Source organism: Eschrichtius robustus, chromosome 3 (genome assembly GCF_028021215.1).
Source record: "Eschrichtius robustus isolate mEscRob2 chromosome 3, mEscRob2.pri, whole genome shotgun sequence".
Classification (NCBI taxonomy): Eukaryota; Metazoa; Chordata; class Mammalia; order Artiodactyla; family Eschrichtiidae; genus Eschrichtius; species Eschrichtius robustus.
In genome coordinates this window covers 39,381,631-39,401,554 of record NC_090826.1, presented here as the reverse complement: position 1 = coordinate 39,401,554, position 19,924 = coordinate 39,381,631, and the positions used below count along the sequence as shown (strand labels likewise).

At 56.7% G+C, this 19,924-nt stretch overlaps 2 protein-coding genes across 2 annotated transcripts; both read right to left on the bottom strand.

The window, feature by feature from the left end:
- FOXD2 (forkhead box D2) lies at nucleotides 1-3,017 on the bottom strand. Its single transcript, XM_068539843.1, has one exon. It carries the CDS (start codon nucleotides 2,529-2,531, stop codon nucleotides 1,074-1,076), a length of 1,458 nt encoding a protein of 485 aa, XP_068395944.1. The 5' UTR covers nucleotides 2,532-3,017; the 3' UTR covers nucleotides 1-1,073.
- A 15,527-nt stretch (nucleotides 3,018-18,544) lies between these two features.
- On the bottom strand, nucleotides 18,545-19,696 carry FOXE3 (forkhead box E3). Its single transcript, XM_068537952.1, has one exon. It carries the CDS (start codon nucleotides 19,694-19,696, stop codon nucleotides 18,743-18,745), a length of 954 nt encoding a protein of 317 aa, XP_068394053.1. The 3' UTR covers nucleotides 18,545-18,742.
- Nucleotides 19,697-19,924: the final 228 nt, after the last annotated feature.

Here is a 19,924-nt window from a genome sequence, read left to right as displayed (position 1 = left end):
TGGAGTTCACGTACATTTATTCAATTGACACCAATGGGGAGTCGGAGGGTGGGGGGGAGACAGGTTTTTCTTTTCTTCCACACAGACCATCAGACAGTTTCACAGAGTCTCCCCAAGTGGAGAAGTCTAAATCAATGCACACCCAGTGGACAGAGAATGCAGATAGCAGCCCGCTGTACAGATATTTACACATAATTACAGGACCCCTGCCACAGGATGTGCCCTGGCCGCCCCCCGCCTCTCCAGTCCCTGACCCAGACCCTTCTCTCCCACCCCAACCTCATTGCCTTTAGCTACAATAAATATCCCAGGGCCTGGGACGTAGCAGACCGCTGAGAGGGCTGCTGACCCTGGATGGCTGGACCCAGCCGGCCACAGGAAAGGGGTAGAGTTCCTTCAAAAGCGCCCCAACACAAAAGAGGGAGGATTTTCCTCAATGGAGAGGGATTCCGGGATTGCGCAGGGATTGTGGAGATCCCTCGCTTCACCTGTCCTTTCACCTTCGCCTGTGTAGACATTGCTGTAGGCTTCCAAGAGAACGAAGTTCCTTGGAGAACAGCAAGGAAAAAAAAAAGTTGAATTTTTCTTTTAAGCACAAAGCAGATAATAGGTGTCTTTAAATTATAATATTGGACAATCAGGGCCTCAAAGTTGGGGAAGGAGTGAGGGAGAAGCAGAAAGGGAGACCTCTCTGCGAAGTTGGTGTTTCTGGCGGGATCTGCCGGGCCTGGGCGGGCACCTCTCCGGGAAAGCATTCTTCCGGGGCTGCCAAGAGGCGCAGAGACTGGGGAAAAGCGAAGACTTCCCCCTCCCCCTTTTACTGCTCAAACTGGAATGGGATCATGGCTAGCGACCTCGTCGTAGAGACCCGGGCCTCTCCCTGAGCGACGGAGCCCGCTTCGTCCCAACTATCGGAGAGATTCTGTGCGTGGAGCCTGAAGTGCTAAGTCACGCGCGCCGGCCCAAGGTCTGGAGACTCTTCATAAATAGACTCCCTGAGTTCCGCTGCGACCGCAGGAGCTCCCGGGAGAGACTGAGGAGTGCGGGCTTAAGTGGCCCAGATCCCGACACGGTCAGAAGTGGCAGCCACTGAGGCCTGCTACTTTGCCGGCAAACGGGGGCCCTGAGGACAGGAGCGCGTCCCCGTGGTGCGAGAGGCGGATGTGGCCGGCCACTGGAGCTAGGGCCGGGGTAGTCAGCATGGCCAAGACCTGGGCCTGACCCCCAGGACCCGCCGTCGCCGAGAACGGCGATCCCGGGGAGCCCTCGCCCCCGCCCGGGGGTACTGCCCCGCCGCCACCGTGGCCCATGATGTGGTCTATAGAGAAGGAAGGCCTCTGCCCGGCCCCGGCGCCCCCGCCGCCCGCGTCCGTCTTGAGGCCCTGGCGCAGGAGCGCGGTGCCTGCTGCGGGAGGGCTCAGGGACGCGGGGTAGAAGGCTTTGGCGCAGCCAAGCTCCGCGCCTAGGAAGGCTGGCAGGCCTGAGGGGCCCGGGCCCGATCCTGTGCCCGGCGCAGGCGCAGGGGCCGGAGCCGAGGCTGCGCCCGCGAACACCGAAGCCGTCGGAGGTCCGGGTGGAGGCGCCGCGGCACGGCCTGGGGGTACCGACAGCTGGCAAGGTGCAGCGGCGGCGGCGAAAGCGAAGGCGTGCGGGTGTGGATGCGGGTGCGGAGCCGGGCCCGGCGGGGGTGCGCCGTAGGCCGGGAGCGCTAGCCCGTAGCCGTAGCCGTAGGCGCCGTAAGCCGCGAAGCCCGGCAGGAAGGCGCCGGCGTCCCCCGCCGCCGCAGCCCCGCCGCGCAACAGCAGCTCAGGGTGAGGGTGCGTGTGTGGATGCGGCGGCGGTAGCGGCTGCCGCTTAAAGCGCTTGCGGCGCCGCAGGAAGCTGCCGTTGTCGAACATGTCGGCCGACTCCGGGTCGAGCGTCCAGTAGTTGCCCTTGCCCGGGTTGCCCGGCTCGCGGGGAATCTTGACGAAGCAGTCGTTGAGCGATAGGTTGTGGCGGATGCTGTTCTGCCAGGCGGGGAATTTCTCCCGGTAGTAGGGGAAACGGCCGCTGATGAACTCGCAGATCTCGCTCAGCGTCAGGCGCTTCTTGGGGCTCTGCAGGATGGCCATGGTGATGAGCGCGATGTACGAGTAGGGCGGCTTCACCAGCGGGCTCCGAGTCGCCGCGCCCCCCGACGGCGGTCCGGGCCCGGGCCCCGCCGCGCCCCGGGCCGCCGCCGTGCCTGGCCCTGGGCTTCCCGCTGCGGCCGCCGCCCCTCGGGGCGCTAGAGCGCGGGGCTCGCCGTCCGAGCAGCCGCCGGACTCCTCCTCGTCCTCAGCGGCGTCCCCCTCGGCTTCCTCTGGGGGAGGCTCGGGGCCGTGGGGGAGTAGGTCCCGGGGGGCGCGGGGTCCGGAACGGGCAGGGGGCTCCCCCCCACCGCTGCCGCCGCCGCCGCCCACCACGTCTATATCTGCGTCGGCCTCGGACAACGCGGCCGGGGAGCTCTCGGAGGACATGATCTCGCAGCAGCAGCTGCCCAGGGTCATGGTGCCGCCGCCGCCACCGCCGCTCTCCGGCTCCGCTCCGGCCGCGGCTCGGGCTCCGCCGCGCTGCCTCTGGGGCGAGTGTGTTTTGCGCGCGGGCGGGGAGGGGGCGGGGGACTGAGGCTGGCAGGGAGGGGTGTCCCCCCAGCTCCGCAGCGCCCCCTCGTGGCCCACTCGGCCGCTCTCACCTCTCGATGAGCACCCGACTGGGGGCGGCTCTCTCCGCTGCCCTGGGAAACCGAGCGGGGGCCTGCGCCCCGGGCGCGGGCGGAAGGAGTTGAGGCCTTCCCTTACACAGCCGGTCTCGGCCCCCAACCGCCCCCCTACCCCGGGAGGGGAGGTCGGTAAATTAGTTCCTCCCGCCTGGCAGCAGCCTAAGGCGGAAGAGCGCGAGCCCGGGGCGGAGCTCCCTGAGCGGGGTGGGGCGGGGGCGGGCGGAGTGCCTCCGCGGAGGGGCCCGGCGGGAACAAACAGCCGCCGCGGCGGGAGTGCGGCTCGGGTGGCTCGAGGCGGGTCCTCCTTTCCCCGCAGATCCCGCAAACTCTCCGCTCTCTGGGGCCGCTGCCTTCAGTGCGCTTAGCCCTGGATGTTAAGGTTCACGCGGGCTCCAGCCGGAGCTGGGAGTAGTAGCGACAGTCCCCACCCATCATCTCCCCAAGGCAGCGCCCGGGCCACCAAGGCCGAAGCGCAGTTGGCGCGCCAGCGGAGCCTGAGACGCCCGGACCAACGCCGCCGGAGGGGGGCCCGAAGGAGCCCGAGCGGCTTCCGGCCCAAGGGCAGTCGCACTTGAGTGATCGCGAGGAGCACACTTGGCATTCTCAGCCTCGGGCCTCGGAGAGGTGAGAGATTCCGGCTGCGCCCCTCTCCTCCCCTCCAAGGCCGGGACCCCGCCACCCATCCCGTCGCCGCGCCGCGTGGCTCCAGACGCGGCAGTGTGTGCGGGGAGACCCGGGGAGCGCTCCGCCTGCCCGTCGCCCGCTTCCTAGAACTTTTCCGGGGCGCTTCGGTTGTATTTCGGGAGCGCGGACCGGTCCATCGCCGAGTTTGCCTGTATCCGACCTTTTTCTGTCTTGGTATCCGTTTGTCTCACTCAAGCCCTGTAACTCTGTGTTTCGCCCTCGGTGAATCTCTGCCTCTGTTTCCTGTGGAAATCCTGCATTTATCTGGATGTCTGTTCGTGGGTCCGAGAATCCCTCGCTCGATTTCGTCGTTTCTCCCACCCCCAGTCGCACTGCAGGGCCACTAGCCCTCCTCCCCACTGCCCCCTTTTCTGGCCGGTCTTGCAGGCTCTACAGACAGGCAGCAGGACCCCCACCGAGACGTCCGTCAATGAACCCTGATCTCAACGGCAAGCCAGTGTTGCCTTCATCTCTCAGGATCCTGTGCACACGGTGTTGGTCCTGTGCCCTTTTTCTCGCCAGCTGGGGTCCTGCCCATAGTCCTCCTGCTCCCCTGGCCTTCCTCCATGAACCCAGCAACCAGTAGCTCCAGCCCAGACTGGGCCCATCTCAACCTCTGGGGGTGACAGGGGAGATGGGCACTGGACGTGGTCAAGTACTGAGCCGATGGACGGGCTGCTGCCCCGACAGCGCCCCGCCGTGGTCAAAGCTCGGGCATGCGAGGCGCGAGACCCGGCTGCGCTCAGCTGTCACAGGCTGTAGGACAGTCAGCAACTTACTTCCCCCTCCCAGCCTCAGTTTCCTGCTCTGAGTAGAAGTTAAGAGCCCCTGGCGCCAGGCTGCTGGGATCCCAGTCCTGGTTTCACTACTTACCTGTTCTGTAATATGTTGCTATAATTCTTTGTGTCTTTGTTTCTTCCTCTGTAAAAATGAGGTTAAAAACAGCCACCCCCTGACAAATGTGTAAAAGTAGCCATATCACTCTAGGCTACTTACAAAGGAGGGTATTGAAGGCACTTTGCAGACTCCTGGGGAGAGAGAAAGGGGTTAGGGGTGCTATAGTCTCCCACCTGGATCTCAAACCATGGTCTAGCCCTGGACTGGGTTACTGCTGCTATCTAATCCTCTCCAGTGCTGAATTAGGTCCTCTGTAGATAAGTGCTGGGAGTAGGGTGGGAGGGGATTTGCAACCTCTGCAGGCTGTATCTCAGCAGGGTCATGTGAGGGTGGATGAAATCTCCCTTTCACCCAACAGTAGTCTCCAATCTAGTGTATTCCACAGGTGGAGCAACAGAAGCCCGCGGTGGGCGCGTGGGCGGGTGAGGACTCAAGTCTCCTACAACATGATAGAGCATGGCCAGGTGCACCCTTGTCGTGGAATCCTCATGATAGAGTTCTCCATCCTCTCCAGCCATCCGGCTAGGAGCAGAAGAGAGTGGAAGGCAGGTCTGGCTGCTCATATCCCGTGAGAGCAAGTCCACTGGGCACCCCCTTCTGGGACCTCAGACCAAGGGGATCCACCCAGTATGCTGGGTCTGCATAAAAAGACTGTCCTTGGGGAAAAGAAGAGGTCCAGTCCTCAAACCATTGTCAGGAAATTGGACAGGGACTAGCGGCCCTGGAATCAGAATTTCCTTAGGTGATAGGTCCCTCCAGGGGGAAAAAAAAAGGCCTTGGAGAGAAGTATTGATATTTTGCATGAGTCCAGATAAACTCACATACCCAGCGGTGCTAGATTTAGCAGATTTATTTTATCTGGCAAACTTACACACACCCCAAGGTTGCTCATCACTACATGAAGCTCTCTCTGACACTCACCATCCACCACATACACACCAGCTCCAGCCCAGCTCAGCTCTGCTAATGTCTAAGTAAATGGAGGGAAGTCAGCATTGACATCATGCTTCTCCATCTCACTTTCTAAATGTCTTCATTTCTAAAACGGCAAATGTGAACCGGTAGCTTCTTTCTCTGCCAGCACTCTCTCCTGGTTCCCCATGCTCCAGCACCCTGCCCAAGTTAAGGGTAAGACTAGCTGAGGCATTTGTTGCCCAAATATCCTGGTTCTTGCTCCAGTCAGGACTCTTACTTCTCTATAGAGCGGCTGCAGCCACCAGCCGCCACCTCTGCCTGGCCCTGCTGCACACTCCATGCCGCTGAGACCCAGGTTAAGGAAAGGGGACATGGCCCCCCAGCCCATTCTGCAAGGTGATTCTTAAGAAATCCTCCAGATGCTTAAAAACACCCACAGTTTTATAGGAGTGGAAACTGAGGGCCAGGAGATCCAGTGGCTTGCAAGGCTTTTGAAGGGCCCCGAGTTGAGTTGGGCCCAGATGTCCAGGCTCCCAGTCTAGAGCTCCTCTATCTATCCAAATAACTCTGCTTAACCCCTGGACGAGCTCGACTCTTGCCTGGGGAAGGGTGTTTCTGGGACCCTCTCATTCTTCCCAAGGCTCTGGGCAAATTTGTTTTGAACAATGCCAGGAGTACATGCACTGGGGCTGGGAGAAGGGCGACCCGGTATTCGGGGTTCGTTTAGTTTCCTGCCCGTCTCCCGTGGCTCCAGGCTTTCCCGTCTGCAGGCTCAGCCTCTCTGACGTCTTCGGGTCGTGTGTGCGTCCCCGGGTGAGTCTGTCACTCCGCTCCGCGAAAAACTGGGTGCTCTCCCAGAAGCCCGGGCACCAGCACCCATGCCTGCAGCCTCCAAGAAGCAGGAGGCGACAGATTTACCAGGTCTTGGTTACAATGTCACTGGTAGTTCCCAGTCCCCCTCCTTCCTCTATCTCACTATTTAGCCATCTCCCCTGAGCAGCTCAGAAACGACTGGGAGGATGCGTTTGGGGGGCGCCTGTTCAGGGGTTTTCCACTCCAAAATGTTCGGAGCACCGGGGAGAGGTTGTTGCGTGTTTATTGCGATGTGTTGCTGTCAATGGCGTCCCTCGCCTTAGGCTCCTCCCTTCCCTTCTTTTGCTCCCTGTAGACGTGCTGTTCTCCTCGCCTCGAGGGAAAGGAGAACACTCGGATGGTTATGAGAATGTAATTAAGTCAATCGCGAAACCGGCCGAGAGCGGCGCTGAGCTGGCTGGAGGCGGGGGCGCGGCGCGGAGATTTCCCTCTGCCTTCCCAGGGTTCGAGGGCTCAAGTGCAGCGAGCGCGGAGGTCTGCCCTCGGTGCAGCCGGGCTCCAAAGCGCCGCCTGAGCCGGGCAGGGGACCCCACGCCTGCACACTTCTCTAATTTTATTCACAAACGTGGCCAGGCTCAGGCAAAGCGACGAGACCCGCGCAGCCACCCCCTCTTCCCGTCCCTCCCTGTGGCCGCAGTTCTGGAGCAAGACGGTTGTTTGGCCGCAGCGGGTTCATCTCCCGACCCCTTTCTCCTCCAGATTTTCGCCTGCTCAAAGGCGATCGGCTCTCTTGGCCCTGAGTGGGAGGCGGGAGACTCCAGATTGTGTGACCTGCAGGGGCGAACTGCAGGCGGCGGGGCTCCCCACACACAGGAGTTCAGGGAGAGGCCGGCCCCTCTGCGAGCACAGAGACGGCAGGGCCTCCGCGTGTGCTCTTTCACCCCCAGGCGCGGGCTCAGGGGTCGGAGCCTCTGCGGCCCCGCACAGCTCGGATACCCTCCACCTCCTGGAGGAAACGTCTTTCTCTTCTTCCAGTGTGCACGGCCACCGCCCCCGGGCTACGTGGTCGGGACCCCCCCGCGAGTACCCATCGGCCGCAGCACTGCGCGGTCGCTGCTGGACCAGGGCGCCTCGGAGCCTGTGCACTCTCGTTCGTTCGCGGGAAGAGGGTTGCGGGCTTAGGAGAGGGTGAAAACAGCGCGGCTCCCAAACCGCCCGACTTGGGGCGCCGGCTTCGCAGCGACCGGGGCAGGGCAGGCCCCACACGCGTGGGAGATGTGCCGCCGGGGCAGGGGAGTAGGGGACGCTTCCAGGTGTGTCAGAGCGTGGGCCTCAGGTCAAAGTGCCCTGCTGTCTACGTGCGTCCTGGGTTGCCGGGTCCGCGCGCGTGTGACTGCCCCTCCGGTCGACGGTGGCTTTGTGTGCCCAAGTACGTCCCTGAGCGACTGGCGCCGGTGCCGAGTTCTCCCTTCACGACCGCACATCTGTGACGGGGACAGCCCTGGAAGGCTCGCCAGCCAGGCCCACAGCTCCACCTCGGGGCCTGAAGGGGTGCGACCTGGTCGGGGGCTGCAGACCCACTTCGGGCCACAGCGTGACCCCGGCAGGGAAGGAGGATGTGAGAATGCGAGCCTGGGCAGGGGGCTGGGACAGTGGCGAGGAGAGGGAGGAGAGGGTACAGGGGCTTCGTGCGGAGAGCCAGGAAAACTGCAGCGGCCGCCTCCTTCCTACCCATTCCTCGCCGCCTGCGAGGGCAGCAGTGCCTCGGGAACCGGACGGCCTTTCGCAGACCGGAATTGGGGCGGCGAGGGAGGGGGGGGTGTGCAGAGCCGTCCGAATTCGGTCCCCTACCCTGTACACACGAACGCAAACACACGCAGTCATGTTTAGCCTTTCGGAGCCCCCGGCAGGGTAACTGGTGAGGCCGTAAGCCCCCGCGCGGGCGGGGAAACATTGCCGGGCCTGAGCCTTCCGAAGCTGCTGCGGAGTCACATAAGCCCCGCAGAAGCCGAGCGAGGGGACCAGCGGGAGTTCTGGCCCTGCGGCGCGGACGCTGGTGACGGATTCCTGGGAAACAGCGACCTCTGGAGGAACCGCGCATCCACGCAGAGAGGCAAGAACTGAACGACCGTGTCTGGGACCAAAGCGCCCCTTCCCCACCCCACTCCTTTGGCAAAGTCACCCAGAGACTCATAACCTCCAGACTCCTCTTTGCGCATGCTTGCTTCCTTTCCCAGCCTGTACCCAGGCTTCAAATCCTGGCTCAAATCCCGCCTTCTCCAGAAAGAAGCCTTTTTGAGAGCCCAACTCATCTTCCCCTCTTCCTGCTCTGAGCTCCTCAGAACCTAAAGCCTGAAGCCTCTACTCCAGCAGTACACTGCACTACACGACCCACCTGCTTCCTGCCTCCCCTTCACCAAAGAAACCATTAGTCCATCCACTCCACCCACCCTTTGCATTCCTCGCTGGATGTGCTGTTTTTCTTCCCCACCCCACCCCACCAGTAAATAAAGAATGAAGTCATTTATCCCAAAATTGGACTGCAGATTTCCAAAGTTCCTTTCCCAGATGGGGAAATTGAGACCCAGAGAGCGGCTTACTTGCCCAAGGTCACACAGCAAATTGATTGCAGAGGTGGAACCAGATCCCTAGTCTCCCATTACTCAGCCCAGAGCCCTCTCCATTTCACCGGAATGGGGAGGGGAAATGCGAGAAGGAACTTGTGTGTGTGTGGCAGGGTGGGGGGGTGGGGGGGCAGGGGGCGGGTTCCTGTTCCAGGACCGGGCAGTAAGGAAGGAAGGGAGGGCAAAGTTGCCCTGGAAGGTCAGACTCTTCCTTCCCCCAACTCCCAAACCACTTTGAAGGGCTGCATATTTCAGGGGTTGGCTGAGTGTCTTACATCAGCAGGCAGGTCTGCTGGAGGCTGCAAACAGCTTCAATTCAGGCAAATACCACCCTCCTTTCTGCCAGGGAAAGGGAGAGAGGGGGCATTAATGAATACCCAGAGGGTGCTTCTGAGATCCCAGATCAGCAGGAGGAGGCCTTCTGGAGCTTGCAGTTAGAAAGTTAAAGGAGAAGCTGTGGGGGGGGGGGGGTGTGGGATTTGCATGTAATTTGTATAAGGCTCCAATGATACCTGCCTGGCAGCCTGAGGTCTCCTCAGAGATGCTTTCCTTCTGGGTATCATGTGCTTCTCTGCACAGGCTACCAGGCAGCCTGGCCCCTGCCCGCTTGTCCAGCCTCATCGCCAACCCCTGCACTACACTACCTCTGATTTGCTTTTTCTCACCTCTTCAGCTTTGCATGCAGCTCATTCCTTCCTGGCTCATTCCTCCTAATCCTCTGTCCATTTCAAATGTCAAGTTTTATAAGTTGCTTCCCCCGATAACACCCCACACTGGCCAGGCTGTGAGGGGCTCCTGCCTCTGTGCTCACAAAATGCTAATTCCCTCTCTTGTCATGGTTTGTTTTCTAGTCCGTCACCCTCTGTAGACTGTGAGCTCCTTGAGAACAGGCATTATATTGTCTTCATCCTCATCTTTCCTTCTCTACCAAATGGGGACAATAATGTACCTACCTCATTTGTTGTTGTGAAGATTAAATGAGATAATGCATAGAAGGCACATAGCCCAGTGCCTGAAACTTTGAAAGAAGCTCAGTAAATGTTTCTTATCATTATCTTCATCATCATTAAACACTCTACCTCCTGCGAGGCACAAAATCCAACACATAATAGGTACTCAATGTTACCTATGTGGAAACGTGAATGAATGAATGAGTGAATGAGTGAATCATACAACATACTTCTCACTGTCTGTGACTCTAGATAAGGTTGTCTCCAGCTTATGTCATCAACAGAGATACGTGTTCTCTAAGGACAGACGTTGTTTCTCCCCCATCAGTCCCCATCCCTGAAGGGAGGAGAATGTGTGCCCCCATCAGAGAGAGTTATTCCCTGGTCCCTGACCCCAGCAGTCACTGGATTTCTCTCTCATGCTCTCTACCTCAGTTTCCTTCTTTTAAAATGGTTCTGACCAATCAAACCAGCCAAACCCTGCCAAAATCTCCCAGGGGCTCTCCATTGCTTATGAGACAAAACTCAATCTCCTTAGTATGGTGAGCCGAACATGTTCAGTTTTGAGACGTCCCACCTCTCTGTTGGGTAACACCTCCCCTCCTGTATTCCATGTGGTCCTGATGGGACTGTCCAATCTCTGTGCCCCTCACACTTACCTCCAGGAGCAGACAGGCAACCTGGCTGGATCAAACATAGCATTGCCCGTCCAAGGCCCGGTGATAGGTCTAGGCAGGAGTAAGTGACCTAAGCTGAGCCAATCATTCCTTCTACAAGATTTGATATATAGACTCTGAGACACCAGGATATAAGGACTCTGGGGCTCTGGGAGGGGCGCTTCTCCTTTTGGATCAGAAGATTAGCACGTAGGCCTAGCTGCCAGCAACCATCCTTCCTGTCCTCTGGAGAGTGCTGTTTGACAGCCCATCCACAGAAGAAAACACCCTAAAGGGACACAGTTTAGTAACAATGTTGAGTCCTCTGGCTCTGCCTGAAACTAGAACCCTTAGACTTCCCAGATATTCTAAAGATATTCTCCTTTTTTGCTTAAGGTAGGTTGAATCAAATTTCTGCTTGTTTGAGTTTAACTTCACAAACAGCAGAGCCACAGGAAAGAAGGATCCTGGGTTCCTGAGACCATTGAGGTGCCATACCATCCTGAACTGCCTGCACAGACTTTTATGTGAAAAGGAAACAAACTTCAATCTTGGTTAAGCCACTGTTGTGGAATTTTCTTTGGTAGGCGAGGTTCGGGGGGAGGGGTGTCTGTTACTCACAGCTGAACTTAACCCTAATTAATACAGGGAGGGGTGGGGGAATGTCCCATAGACATAAAGGCCTGGTCTGGGGTGTTAGCCTGGAGAATAAAGGGCTCGGGGCTGACACAGCTGCCATCTCCAAACCTCTGCAGGGTTGACCTGGAACACAAAGGCCAAGGCAAAAGGGAGCCTGAAGGTTGTAAAGAGACTCAATTTCTGTGACTCCATGGAAGGAAAAAATTCCAACAGGGCTGTCCCTCAGAGATTCGATCTGCTACTTTGATGGTAGTGAGCTCCGCATCACTGGAAATGCATGAGTAGAGGCTGGATAATCACTGGGTAGGAATCTTAGAGGCATCCAGGTGTAGCAGAAGGAGTACAGGTCTTAGAGCTGGGTTTTAATTGAGCTCTCACCACTTATTAGTCTCAGACAAATAATCTCTCAGCCTCAGTTTTCTCATTTGTAAAGTATCCAGATAGCTGGGTTGGAGACAGAGACCAAGGAAATTTCCTAGTGCTACCTCACAGGGATTCCTGAGACCTAGTACTCTAGTTGGAGCAAACTATGAGTCAGGAGGCCTTTGTGAGGTTCCTCGCTCTCTTCAACCTTGACATTTCTGAGCATGCCTGCTCCAACCTGCCAAGAGAATGCACCTCCCCCTGGTTTGTCCATGAGACTGGAGCAGAGCAGTTGCACCTGAGTCCCGAGGCCTGGGATCTTCTCCCAGTCCTGCCCCTTTCTTCCTGTGTAACCTCTGTCCCTCCCAGGTCCTCAATATCCTCATCTGACATGTGAGAAGTGCATCTTCTGTTCTGGACAGTCTGGATCCAGAATCAGGGCTCTTTTTTTTTTTTTTTTTTGACTGCATTGGGCCTTCATTGCTGTGTGCGGGCTTTCTCTGGTTGCGGCAAGCGGGGGCTACTCTTCGTTGCGGTGCACGGGCTTCTCATTGCGGTGGCTTCTCTTGTTGCGGAGCACGGGCTCTAGGCGCGCGGGCTTCAGTAGTTGTGGCACACGAGCTCTAGAGGGCAGGCTCAGTAGTTGTGGCACATGGGCTTAGTTGCTCCGCGGCATGTGGGATCTGCACAGGCCAGGGCTCGAACCCATGTCCCCTGCATTGGCAGGTGGATTCTTAACCACTGCACCACCAGGGAAGCCCCAGAATCGGGGCTCTTAACTACTGTGCCCTATCTATAATTCCAAATGTGAGCAATTACCATTCACAGCAATACTAATTATCATGTTTCTGCACAGCCTGGCCTTGTCCAGGTTCTTTCTCATCCCGGCCCAGGTCAGCCCCGAATGGCGCGCTATCTGCCATATGAGCTGATGTCACAGGTCTGAGATGACCCCCAAGGTTCCCAGGCTGTGGAGGGACTTGCTTTCAGCCAGGAGTTTGTCTCCCCTTAGTCACATGCTTGCCTCTCAAGGGGCTCTGCTTGATCTTCCCTTGTCCACTCTGTCTCACAAAGCAGGGGCTACTCAGATTTGGGGGATTAAAAGCAATGAAATGGGAAATCCGAGGCCAGAGAGGAGCAGATCTTAGAACGTGATTCTATGATCAGGAAAAGGGAGTCATGACTGGAGCCCGGACGGGGAGGGCCAGGAGGGGAGATGGCAGCATCTGGCAGGAGGCCTGGAGGCTAGAACAGTAGAGATCCAAAGAGCTAGCTCCCTGCACCTGTCAATGATGCCCAGGGCTTGGGGGCTAGAAGGGAGAAGGGGCCATCACCCTGCACAGGTTGATGGCCAGAGCACAGACCCCACCCAGGTGGAGGTGGCAAGTGCCCGGCCTTCCCAAATCCAGAGGCCAAAGCATCTGCGGGAAGGCCACTGGGGAGGAGGGCAGTGAGGGTTGAGAAGGTGAAATTCTGACCACAGTCACTAAGGGTCCCTTTGATAAATAAAAGAGGACAGCTGCCCAAAGAACCATTGTGACCACACAGGGAGGTTAGTGTCTTGATAAGGGCTGTGTGGAAATGCACTTCCAGGAAGTTTTCCTGCAAATATACCTGCACACATGATATATGTATGAGGTCTCATTGTGGCTGGTTTGGGAATGTCAAAAGGTTGGAAACAATGCAAATACCCATCAATAGTGGGTTTATTAAGCAAATAATGGCACATCTACATAAGGGAATAGTAGGCTGTGTAAAATAGAATAAAGAAGTTCTTTATGTATTGATTTGGAAAGAGTTCTAAGATATATTTGGGGTTTTTTTGTTGCTGTTTTTTGTTTTTTTGGCCATGCCACGCAGCATGAGGTGATCTTAGTTCCCCAGCCAGGGATGAACCGTGTCCCCTGCAGTGGAAGCGCAGAGTCTTAACCACTGGACCACCAGAGAAGTCCCCTAAGATATATTGTTGAGTGAAAAAAGTCAAGATACATGACAGTGTAAATATTATGCTTCCAATTTTTTTTTAAGGAGAAAATAATGTATATTTGTTTTGTTTTGTATATGCAACAAAAATATCTAGAAGGATGAATTAAAAACTAATAACTGATTACCTGTTGGGGCAAATAGGGAACACAAATGGAAGAGAGACTTTTCACTGAATACTCTTTTAACTTTCAAAGCCAAGTAAATGTATTGCCTATTTAACAATTAAATAAATACTTTAAAAGAAACAGTGGAATCATTCCAATAAATAAGGCTGAGTGTGCAGCACATAAGAGTAATAAAAACCATTACTGTGCACTGAACAGTTTCTCTGGGCTCCAACCTGAGGAAATGGTTGGTGGCTGCAGTGTGGAAAGCAGGGACGTCAGAGCCCCACCTAGTGGGCACCTGTGAGCGTTGGCCTGCCGCCCTCAGGCAGAGCAGCAGGGAGTCTGGAAGCTAGGACCCCAGACTTCCTTTCTTCCTTGCCCTCCTTCTCTTCTGTTCCCAGCCCTCTGTCTTTGGGACCTCTTGGTCCCACCTAAATGGCTTTGGAAGTAGTCAGACTTTTTCAGTTTGCCAGTCTGGACAGAGATTAGGATGGAGGAAAGGGGATTTCATAGGAACTGGAGCAGCAGACTCTCCCCTCCCTTCCTTCAAATCCCAAACCAAGCTCACCTCCTCCAGGAAGAATTCCTTGTGAAACTCACCAAGCCCCAGCCCCTCCTCAACTCAGGGAGGTGGTCTGATGCCCAAGATGGGGCCTGTGTCTCCCTGAAGCAGGGTCCAGGCCTCTTGTCTCTAATTCTCTTCATCCTCTAAACCCCAAGTCCAGCCTCTAGACAAGGGATATCTCAGGTGTGCCCAGCCCTGGCCAGGCTGCCCAGTGAGGGAGATAGTGGACAGAAAAGACACAGACCCTGTCCTGGGAAGCCCCCAGCTGGGCGGGTCAGAATATCCTTACCCACGGTCGCAGTGGCTTGATTGGTTACAAAGGCCATCCCACCCAGGCAGAGAGGCCAGGGCACATTCCCCCTGTTTCAAAGGAGCCTGAGGCTGAGCTCAGGGCAGAGACCCAAGCCAGTGAGTGACCAAGGTGACCTAATAGCTCCCTCATCTTGTCAGCACTCTGCACACTATATTGTCACCCGCCGATACTTGACTCTTCTGAACAGGGCAGTGTCTGATTCAGCTCTGAGTCCTCAGCTGGGGAAGGGCACACAATCAGGGAGCTTGGAGAGAGTTGTGAATTGCTGTGAAGGACAGAGAAAGGAAAGGCCTTGCCTAAGTGTGTGACCTGGGACTAGACCCCAGGTTTCTGACCCCAGCCCAGCACGCTTTCTTCTCTTTCCCTCTTACAGAGTGGATCAATCCTTTGCACCTAGGACTGCTCACCCCACCCACTTTCCAAGCCCTTCTACAATGGGTCAGCATCAAGGGCTGCCAAGAAGAATGGGGGAGGACAGAAGATCTGGGAGGGCTTCCCAGGGGAGGTGGGAACTACAGCCAGTTTTCCTCTTCTAAAACAAATCACTGGGCTCCCCATGAGCAAGTGCCTTTCAGCCACCAGAAGCCACCCCCAGCCCAAAATAACATCCAAATGGATCCTGGCTTCCTTCCACTGATTTTCTGCTCAAATCAGGTGCATACAAGGTGGCCAATAGGTGGCGCTTTTGTCTCCACAAAATTAATGAGGGGAGAAGGGGGTAGAGAGAGAGGAGTTCAGGGAAAGGGGAGAGAGAGGGGAAGTGTCCAAGAGGGAGGAAGTGGAAAACTGGAAGAAAAAGGAAACCAGAACTTGTCATTTGTCTTGGAAAAGTAGCTTTCAAGATCAGGACTGTGGGTGTGAGTTGGGGGGGCATGGATATTGGGGTGAGCTGAGGAATTTTATTGGTGTCTGGGGCTTTCCATCTAAGTTTCCACCTCCACTGGCCTCTTTCTCAGAGGAAGAGAATGACTTTGGAGTCAGGGGAACCTGGAGTCCAGTTCTGAATCAGTTACTTTGCAGCTTGACCTGGGTAAGTCACTTAACCTTTATGAGCCCCAATTTCATCTTCTATTAAGTGGAGCTAAGAATTCTAATAATGCCATCCTGCATTCCAGGAATAAACTGTACTTGCTTGATTGTGCATTTTTGTAATACCCTACGGGCTTCAATTTGCTGATATTTCATTGAGGAACTCTGCATTTTCTTTCATATGTGAGAATGTATTTTGCGTGTTCACCCCTTCTTTATCAGTTGTTTTTTAAAATAAATTTATTTATTTATTTACTTATTTATTTTTGGCTGCACTGGGTCTTTGTTGCTGCACGCGGGCTTTCTCTAGTTGCGTGGAGCGGGGGCTACTCTTCGTTGTGGTGCGCGGGCTTCTCATTGCAGTGGCTTCTCTTGTTGCGGAGCACGGGCTCTAGGCGCACAGGCTTCAGTAGTTGTGGCATGCGGGCTCAGTAGTTGTGGTTCACAGGCTCTAGAGCGCAGGCTCAGTACTTGTGACGCATGGGCATAGTTGCTCCGCGGCATGTGGGATCTTCCCGGACCAGGTCTCAAACCCATGACCCCTGCATTGGCAGGCAGATTCTTAACCACTGCGCCACCAGGGAAGTCCCACTTGGTGATTTTTTAAAGAAAGAATTGAATTAGGGTTTTGTTTTGTTTTTTCAACACCTCCCAAGGTGTCAAAATTCTTAAGGCACTCTATGACATGTAGCTTTCCAGACAATGAACTCTGTAAGGGCATAAACACTCTTGTATTTGTATCTGTATTGGCCTCAGAGCCCAGCACAGGGCCTGGCACACAGTAAGCCCTCAATGCTGTTGAATAAAGGAAAATTAAAGAGGCATTTTTGAAATAAAATCTTTCTGATTTTCCAGTTCAGTAGTGACCTTTCTAGTATTTCTGTGCAGACATTTCCCATCTTGTCCTATTTCAAGATCCCAGGGACAGAGACCTACATGGTAGGGGCAGGAATTGAATTCAGAACTCAAGAAGCACTTCCTGGCTTCAGTAAAGTAAGAAGGGTCCTCACTTTCCCTTCTGTGGAAATTTTTTGGATTTAGAAGGAATTTTTCAAGAAGTGCTGTGAGGCAGGAGGAGGGGCTGTAACACCATTTGGAGCAGAAGAAAGTTTGCATTTTCATCTCTGTGGAGCTCTACTCCTTAGAGAACTGAGGGCAGGATCTTCAATACCTGTTGGGCCCCAGGGAGGGGCAATTTTCTTATTGGACCAATGGGGACCTAGTCTCCACCTCCACCTCTTTCACCTCTTTCAGCTCTTTTGCAGATCACCACGAGGACTAAAAGTGAGAATGGGTAAGAAGGTGCCAAAGTACTGTCAACCCAATCATTATTCAGTAAGTCAGGCACAATATTAGACACTAGGGGTTCATTCACTCAGTCAGTCAGTCATCAAATATTACGTGAAGGACCACTATGCATCAGGCAAATTAGATCTGACTCTTGCCCACAGGGGTTAATAGCTGAGGGAGCGGGGTCTATCCAGAGCATTTCATACCAGACTGTGCATACCTACTGCCCTACCTCCAAAGAGGGCCTTCCCCGCCTTCTCAGATTTCCTGAACCGGTCTTCTCTCTGACCTGCCTACGCTCCATTTTCACCCTCAATCACTGCCCCGGAGGTTTAAACTCTTGTATCTAAGAGAGGAGCACCAGGCACGTCCAACATGCAAATCACGTTCACCCTGGGCTCAGACACACTGATCCCCTCCCCCGCCCTTCCCCACACCTAATCCAGGCCCTACTAGACTGAAAACCCTGGGGCAAAGGAGCTTGGAAAAGCCTGATGCTTAGCATTTGGGTCAGCACCAGAGAGCAGGATAGGGTCAAAGGCCAACTCCCTCCCTCATGCTGCAACCTCCTAGTCTCTGCTCAGTGCTGCCCTGTCCTTGGTGCTGGGGACAGTCATGAGTCAGGTCAGGTCCCTGCTGCCCCAGCTCCCAATCCAGCAGGAGAGGTGAGACAGGGGCCATAGTTGATGGTGCAGAATCAAGCTTCATCCAGCGGGGCATGTATGGTTCTGCAGCCTGGTCCCACTCCTTAAAGTAGGGAGTAGACTTTTAAACTGAGCCCCAGCCTTGGCACGGTGCCTTTCCTCCAGAATACTATGCATATACTAATCACCCGGGAATTTTGTTAAAATGTGGAATCTGATGATTCAGTAGATCTGAGTTAGAGCTTGAGATTATGCATTTCTAACAAGCTCCCAGGTCCCTGGGACCTGGACCACAGTTTGAGTGGAAGGCTCTAGAGCTCTTGTCTCATTTCTCTGAGAACTGATTGGTAATGTCTCTTCCCCACGGATCCATAAGCTCCTTAAGGCAGGGATCTTGCCCATTTGTTTAGTGATATATTCCCACTGCTTGGCACATTCAGTAAGTCCTTGTTGGAGGAGTAGCCAATGCTCCCTTATCCATGGGAGCTGGGAATAATCCCACACAGCAGACAAACCCACTGGCCCAATACACTCATTTGCACGCCCCATCTCATCTCTACCAGCCTCCGCGGCAGGTGGTGGCATTTTACCAGGCCTACTATGTGCACAGCTATGGCTTAATCACATCCTAATCCTACTTCATGAACCTCTGCCTAATAACTCACAAGGGGCTCACCCCATGTGGTGACCCAAGATCCTGAGCAAAGCTCCCCCACTGCCTCCCCAGACCACTCCCCCAAGTCACCAGCCGACACACCGGGCCCAGAGGAAGGTTTCTTCTTTCTTTTTAATTAAACTAGTTTTAATTAAAAATAATAATAACCTAACAAGTCCCAAGTTTTCCAGATGGTGAGGCAGCCCACTAACTCCCCTTGCAGTCAAGGAACCCCTGGTGCTGCTTGTCTCAGAGATGAAGAACTGTACTCAGGGTCTGCAAGAGCTCAGCCAGGTGCGTCTGTGTGGAAGGGGAGCGCTCTCCCAGTAAGAAACCGAGAACGTACAGATAACTGGGGGTGCAGGGACAAACTTGTGGGGGGATGAAGGGACAACAGCAAGGGAGTCATAAACCCAGTCTGACCTGGGTTTGACTCCTTGTCTTATAAAAACACCAGGTAAGGTTAAATGAGGAGCCAGTCGGGAAGTGGCTTGAGATAGAAGGTCTGGCTTCAGAAGGCTTGGAGTTCACCAGAAACCCGAGGTGAGGGCTCACAGGTGGTGATCCAGGGTCCCCAGACGTGGGACCCAAAAGAGCGCTGGCGGGTGGGGGGCGTGCACAGTGGAGGGAGAAGAAACGGGGGCCTCACAGTTCGCGGTGGGGAGGGGGGTTCAGTCCGGTGGAGAGACGGCGGGAGGCTCCCCAGAGATGGGGGGGCAGAGACGGATGCAACAGGTGTGCTCAGTCCATCAGTCAGAGCTGGGAGCTCCGAGGTGCGCTCCAAGCCAAGGGGGCAGAGATGGGGGCTCCCAGGCAGCGCCCCTTCCCGGGGGAGAGGGGCCCGAGCCACTCCGCCGGGCTGGAAGGGCTCACAGGTAGCGCTCCAGCCCCGGCGCGTAGCCCGGCGGCCGCAGGTAGGCCTCCCCCGGGCCGAGCGGGCCGAGCGCGGCCGCCGGCCCTGCCAAGGCCAGCAGCGGCTCGACGGGCAGCGGTCCGGGGCCAGGACGCGTCGCGGGCAGCCCCAGGCGTTCGGGCGGCGGCGAGTAGAGTGGCGGGGAGGCGGCTGCCGCGCAGGGCGGGAAGGCGGCGTCGGGCGCAGCGCAGCAGGGCGGCTCGGGGGCGCCCAGCCCCGCCAGCTCGGGCGGCAGGCTCACCAGGCTGTCGACGCTGAAGAGGCGCGCGGGCGGCGTGGAGCCCGGAGCGGCGGGAGGAGGCGGCGCGAGCAGCGCGGGGCCGGGCGCGTAGGGCGCGTACGGGAAGGGCGGCGGGCCGGCGGCGGGCGCGGGCGGCGCGGCAGGGAGCGCGGGCAGCTCGGCGCGCTTGAAGCGCTTGCGGCGCCGCAGGAAGCTGCCGTTGTCGAACATGTCGGCGGCCGCCGGGTCGAGCGTCCAGTAGTTGCCCTTGCCCGGGTTGCCCGGCTCTCGGGGCACCTTGACGAAGCAGTCGTTGAGCGTGAGGTTGTGGCGGATGCTGTTCTGCCACTTGCGCGGGCTGTCGCGGTAGAAGGCGAAGCGCTCGGTGATGAAACGGTAGATGGCGGCCAGCGTGAGGCGGCGGCCGGGGGCGTGAGCCAGCGCCATGGCGATGAGCGCGATGTACGAGTAGGGCGGCTTCCCGCGCTGCAAGGGCCGCCGGCGCCGGCGGCCCGGGCCCGGCGCCGGCGCAGGTTCCGGCTCCCCGCGGCCCGCGGCCCCCTCCTCGGGCTCCGGCCCGGGCTCGGCTCCGGCAAGCGGCGACGGCGGCGGCCCCGACGGCGCGACCGAGGGCGGGGCCGGGAAGCCCGAGAAAGCGGCCGGCGGCTCCATGTCGCTGCGCCCAGGCATGAGAATGTGGCGGGCTGCCCGAGCTCTCGGAGAGAGCTGGGGCCGCTGGCCCGCCTTATATGGACACGGCCCCCTCCCCCTGTGCCCCAAACCAGGGGCGAGGGCTCGGACCTTCTCCGCTGGCCAGCGCCTCCCCTCTAATTTGCCTTCCCAATCCTCTTACGATGCTGACAGTTCTCCCCCATCCCCATCCCCATCCCCACCCCCACCCCCAACATTTCACCCCTC

Coding starts and splice junctions, on each gene's coding strand:
- FOXE3 (XM_068537952.1), bottom strand. CDS start 19,696: ATGCCTGGGCGCAGCGACATGGAGCCGCCGGCCGCTTTCTCGGGCTTC.
- FOXD2 (XM_068539843.1), bottom strand. CDS start 2,531: ATGACCCTGGGCAGCTGCTGCTGCGAGATCATGTCCTCCGAGAGCTCC.